General features: G+C 42.0%; 2 protein-coding genes across 8 annotated transcripts in view; one reads left to right on the forward strand and one right to left on the reverse strand.

Moving 5' to 3' along the window:
- Positions 1-2,773, reverse strand: part of LOC118321697 (torsin-1A-interacting protein 2-like) — a 6,344-nt gene extending 3,571 nt beyond the window's left edge. The window contains exons 1-8 of one of the 7 annotated variants that reach the window (XM_035653151.1): positions 2,627-2,773; positions 1,855-1,942; positions 1,631-1,744; positions 1,457-1,537; positions 989-1,153; positions 692-805; positions 510-590; positions 157-303 (exon numbers count right to left, since the gene is read on the reverse strand). In XM_035653151.1, the coding sequence (XP_035509044.1) occupies positions 157-303; positions 510-590; positions 692-805; positions 989-1,153; positions 1,457-1,537; positions 1,631-1,744; positions 1,855-1,891 (739 nt within the window). In that variant the 5' untranslated portion in view covers positions 1,892-1,942; positions 2,627-2,773. Of the gene's footprint in view, positions 1-156; positions 304-509; positions 591-691; positions 806-988; positions 1,154-1,456; positions 1,538-1,630; positions 1,763-1,854; positions 1,943-2,591 lie in introns of all 7 variants that reach the window. The other 6 variants (XM_035653154.1, XM_035653152.1, XM_035653150.1 and 3 more) reach the window with 6 other exon arrangements.
- Positions 2,774-2,808: 35 nt separating this feature from the next.
- Positions 2,809-5,631, forward strand: part of si:dkeyp-82a1.6 (torsin-1A-interacting protein 2) — a gene marked incomplete in the record, with an annotated part of 3,898 nt that continues 1,075 nt past the window's right edge. Inside the window, 8 exon segments of the mRNA XM_035653156.1 lie at positions 2,809-3,007; positions 3,246-3,371; positions 3,463-3,642; positions 4,000-4,086; positions 4,182-4,328; positions 4,448-4,570; positions 4,664-4,714; positions 4,816-5,631. Coding sequence (XP_035509049.1) covers positions 2,935-3,007; positions 3,246-3,371; positions 3,463-3,642; positions 4,000-4,086; positions 4,182-4,328; positions 4,448-4,570; positions 4,664-4,714; positions 4,816-5,603 — 1,575 coding nt within the window.

Here is a 5,631-nt window from a genome sequence, read left to right on the forward strand (position 1 = left end):
GTCAGACTGTTTAACAACCAGCACTGCTCCCAGTAAACAGTAATCTTATCTTATGTTTTTCCAAAGTAAATGAAATATAACTTACCTGACTCAAAAAGTGTGAACATAATGAATAATAATGTCTGAATGTCAAAACACTTTGATAGAAACACTCACTGGAAATCTCTTCACCTATCACGGTCCGCTGTTTATTTCTCGCCGTTTCTCTGTTGTAATCACCATGACTTGCTTCATCAGTGGGAGGTGGCGTGCTGTTGTTCTCCTCAGTCCGTGTGCTGGCTTTATCTGGAGAAGAGGATCCTTCTGTAAGTGGCGTATTACAAAATAGATAACAAGACTGACAAACCACTGTAGGGAGCACAGCAAAATGTAGAAAGAGACAAGACATCCTGTGTCACATTTACCTACAAGAACACACTGCATATATACAGCATATTCATGGTTTAATGTTTGTGTATGAAAGAATATTTAATAGAAATGAAATCACTGTTATTATTCTATTCACTCACTTTTAACCTCAGCCAATCCCACTTCTTCAGCATTGTTGCTTTTAGTCTCTCTGTTTGTGGATGCAGATGATGAAGCTGAATCTTGTTAGGTGACACAGATTTGATTAGTGCTGTAGATGCAGACACACATTTGGTAAAGATACACTGAATGGATTACTATTGACCTTGCTTAAATATTTTACCTTCTGAGAGTTGCTGCTTTACAATGGGAGTAATATCAGTCTCTTTCTGTTTGTTCTCATCACTTGCTGAGACATGATCCATATTTGCTGACTGTGTTTCTTTTTCCGTGACACCTGATAAAAAATAGTAAATAAAAGATAAATTAATACCACTGCTGTAAATGTTTTGAAAATATCTCCCCAGTGTATACAATTATGTAATTGACCTGGCTCATAAAGAAGTGGGAAAATAATGAATAATGTCTGAATCACTTGTCATAACACTTTGATAGGAACACTCAGTGGAAATCTCTTTACCTATCATGGTTGGCTGTCTATTTGTCACTGTTTCTCTGTTGTAATCACCATGATGTCCGTCATTAGTCTGAGGTGAGGTGCTGTTGTCCTCCTCAGTGCTGGCCTCATCTGGAGAAGAGGATCCGTCTGTAAGAGGCGCCGCCTTCTCTTCGGCTGAATCCCCGTCTGCAGTAAACACGGAAATTAAGTGTAATCTAAGTTATAGTTTGACTGAATGACTAAGATTTCATTTTTAGTTTCTAATACATATATATTTTCATTTCTATTCCAGATCTGGCATATGATCAAAACCATTTGCTTTTTCTTCTACATACATTTCTTTAACATGTTCATTTATAACACATTAATACAAAATAAATAACCAGACTAACAACACACTGCATATATACAGTATATTCACGGTTTAATGTTTGTTTATGAGAGACTATTTGATGGAAATGAATCACTGATATTGTTCTATTTACTTACTCTTACTCTCAGCCAGCTCCACGTCTTCACCATTGTTGCTTTTAGTCTCTCTGTTTGTGGATGCAGATGATGAAGCTGAATCTTGTTAGGTGACACAGAGAGCGTGTTTGATTAGTGCTGTAGATGCAGACACACATTTGGTGGATTACTATTGACCTTGCTTGAATATTTTACCTTCTGAGTGTTGCTGCTTTACATCCTGATCCCTATCAGTCTGTTCCTGTTTGCTCTCATCACTTGCTGAGACATGATCCATATTTGTTGACTCCATTTCTTCTGCCTTGGCACCTGATAAAAAAGTAAAGACTGACACTTACATTTAAACCACTGCTGTAAATGCAAAGTAAATATACTAGTCCAATATAACTAATATCTGATCTTTAATGATGTTTCAGTACCTGCTGTGTGCTGGTCACGGGGGTTATGCTCTGTCATGTCTTTGAATGGGGGCACTTTACTCAAGATGGTTCATTGGATGGTTCAAAGCTGCAGGAAGAAAATGATATATAACATTTGTTTTTATACCAAGACAGGAGCACACTTTTGTTTTCTTTATTGCAGAATACAAATGTACCAAGCACTCTAACTTCCGATTATAGCACAGTTTAAGACTGAGAATCAATCAAAATCAAACAATCAAGACGGAAATGATCAAGTACAAAAAAATGATCGTTGCGTAATCAAAGAAATGGTTTTAAATTAATAATGACCTGATACAGATAACATGAAAGGGTTTCGATTAGTGAAACTGTCAGCACACAACACAACAATTAACAATTAGCTAATATTCAAACTCCAAGTTGGAATCACTGGATCATCAGTTTCGATGTTTCCTGTCGTTTGATAACGTTAGATAATATTTTAAACTTACGCTGTGTGAGCAGACCATGTAAGATGCGAGCTTAGTTAGCTAACGTTATATCACCTTAACATTAATAACTCAGTGAGTATAACGAAGCTAAGGGCACCCACCATACACAACCTGTTCGTGAGCTAACCAGCTACCGTTAGCACATTAACAACAACAACACACAGGCTAGCTAACGTCAGGCTAGCCGGCTGAGAGGCGCTACTTTAGCCAACAACGTTACATGGCTTCAGTCTGTACGAACTGCCGTCGTGTGACTTAATTTACCTATTTTTAAGTGGTTGCTAATCACCAATCCTTACCCAGTGTACCCTGATCACCTCGCCGTGGAGTTTGACCGACATAATGCTTCCTTATCTTTGTAGTTATCTTTGCTGCGTCCGCCCGACTGACAGAGCGCGGAACGTTGGGCACTGTCCGTGTTTCCTAGGCAACTAAATTGTGGCGGAACTTATTTCCGGCCACCAACGGCGTCCTGTCACTAAAGGTTTCCCCTAACAACTGAGCAAGGAAGTCAATCGCTTGTCTGTTCGTGAACACGATGTTTCGTCGTATTGTTTAATTTGTATTTTTTTTTTTTCGGCGTAGCTCGCGTTGTAGCGCATCATAAATGGATTCCCGGGAGTCTGAAAATACGTCGTCCCGCCCGTTGAGACGGTCCACGCGACAGTCGTCAGGTAAAGGTAAGCACAGCGACTGTTGACGGTGAGCTAGCTTAGCCTTCGAAGCTAGCTGCTTTCAGTTCACTCAAAGTTCAACAACACAGTCTCTGTTTCTGATTAAGAGTCTAATGGCTGACTTTATCGGTGTTGTTCTCAGGTTGAGGAGTTGCGCGCCAGTGAGCTCTAACGTTACGTTGACGTTAACTAACTTAGCGTACCCTCGCTCACTGTTACTTGTGTCTCTCTGTTTCTTACTCAGTATTGAGTTTCGAGCCGACTCCCAGGGGCCCCTTAAAGAGGACCAAAAGAGGGTTGGATAACAAAGCTCCTCTTCCAGTTGTCAATGGTTCCAGAGAGGAGGAGGAGACTGGCTCAGAGGATGGTGGTGGGATGCTCCAGTTAACAGTCAACCCTCAGTCTGATCTTTTAAAGGGGGTGTAAAAATGCTGAAAAGAATGTCATTTCCCCCTCAACAGAGTCCCCTAGCAAGAAGAGTCGACTGGAGACTGGAGGAGAAGCTGGCGGCGGGGGTGATGAGAATAATGAGATGGATGTCCAAGAACCAGCTGAAGATGTGGAGAAAACTGAAGACCAGGAAACGGATATTATGAAGCAGGACTCCTCTCATGGCACTCATCGACCAAACATATGCCACGGTTAGAGCTGCAGCTTCTGACTGGCCTCATAATCTATTCATGTAGCTTGTTTTTTATTAATTTGATCATATATAAAAAAGGGAAAATGGCCCTTGCAATTTGTCCTCATATGATCAGCTAATCAATGAATTGTTTAAGTACTAGCCAAGGTTACATGTTATGAAGCAATACATTAATTTTAAAATGAATTAGCTATAGTCTTTTTAATTCAGATCTCAGTTGGGGCTCACCAACTGTTTATTATATTTGGGAGAAAATGTGTGTGTGTGTGTTTTAGAAAGCATGCAGCTATCAAATGACAAACAAGACATCGTATTTGCACCTATTTCATAAAGGTTTTCCCTCTGTATAAATCAGATGCCCTTGGAGATGTGAATTTATCCCCTCGTGTTTTGCTCAGTGAACACTGGCGATCCTGTCATACTATGAATGAACCCGTGAGAGGTATGAAAACACACAAGTTCATTCTGCGAGGGAGTTATCACGTTAAGAGAGGATAATACAGTCGTCATAATCTGTCTGACCTGTTTTATTTTCAGTAACACCATCAACAAAAAGATCTGTTGCCTCCACCAAGTCTGTCGCACAAATCAGATCACCAGCAGCGAGACATGATGTGCACATTCCTAAGGTCACCAGCATGGATGAGTACAAGAGGACGATGGAGGCCAAAGCCAAGAGCTCAGGTAATGTAGACATTTCTATTTAGTTTAGTCAACAAAATTGAATTGAGCGCTTCTTCAATGCATTTACGCTTCTAAAAAATGGAATCAATCAATAAAGAAAAATTCTGCCTCATATTTAGGTGTACCGACCGTTAACCACCGTGTCCCAAGTGTGAAACCAGCCTCAGAGAAAACCTACACAACGCGACAACGTGTGAATAACATTCCAACACAAAAAGAAACTGTTCCGCACAAAAAACAAGGTATTGCAGCTTCAGCTGAATATTACAGCGCTTAGCAACATGTTAATTAGACATTTTTAACATTGACTTAATGAGATTTTTTTCTTCTAAAAGTGATAAAGAAAACTGCTGATATCAAGAAAAGCTCAGGACGTTCCTCTAGAGGTAAGCCACAGTTATTTTATTACATCATCATCACACCCAAAGATACTAGTTCTGCATTATTGACTGTGCTACAGTTGACATGTCGTCTTGTGTCCTGTTAGGATTCATGTGGTGTTTCTGGCGTTTGGTTCTCCTGCTGCTGCTCAGTTCGTCTGCCGTCTTGCTGGCGTACAAGATCATTCCTGTACTCCAGAGGGCTGCAGATGGCAGAGAGCATCCATCCAGAGCTGTGAAGCCAGAAAAGTTTGCAGAGTACTTGACTCTTCTTGAGGCTCAGTTCCCCAGTCAGCGGCCTGACTTGTGGAAGAGGAGCAAGATCCACCTGGAGAAGCACCTCAATACATCCCATCCCACAGAGCCAGTCAGTCTGATCTTCACTGCTGGCTTCAGAGCCGAGCAGACGCTGCGCTGCCTGGCTCAGGGGCTGGCATCATCCTACTCGTCTGCCCTCAACGCCTCCGTCCTCCACATCGATGGAGCCAGCAAGGCCAGCCAGGACAGCGATGAGGTGAAGCTGGATATTGACAGCCAGTTGCAAGCTGCCTTTGAAGGAGACAAACCCGCGGCCGTCATTCACCGCTTTGAGGAGCTCCCTCCGGGCTCCACCCTCATTTTTTATCGCTACTGCGACCACGAGAACTCAGCATACAAGCGTGTGTTCTTGTTGTTTACTGTGCTCTTGCCTCAAGAGGAGATCAGGCTTGACCAGAGTCTGAAGGAGGTGGAGGAGACGGTGCATGACTGTGTCAGCAAAAGGCTGGTGGCCTCCAGCAACCAAACCGCTTACAATAAGATGGACGTTGACAAGTTCAGTGGACTGTGGAGCCGCATCTCCCATCTTACTTTGCCTGTTGTGGCCGAGACGAAGGTAGAGCAGAATGGATGCTGATTAACCCAGCTGCCATCAAAGAGGAAGT

Source organism: Morone saxatilis, unplaced genomic scaffold (genome assembly GCF_004916995.1).
Source record: "Morone saxatilis isolate NCDOM2014 unplaced genomic scaffold, NCSU_SB_2.0 Contig12, whole genome shotgun sequence".
In the NCBI taxonomy this organism is placed as follows: domain Eukaryota; kingdom Metazoa; phylum Chordata; class Actinopteri; family Moronidae; genus Morone; species Morone saxatilis.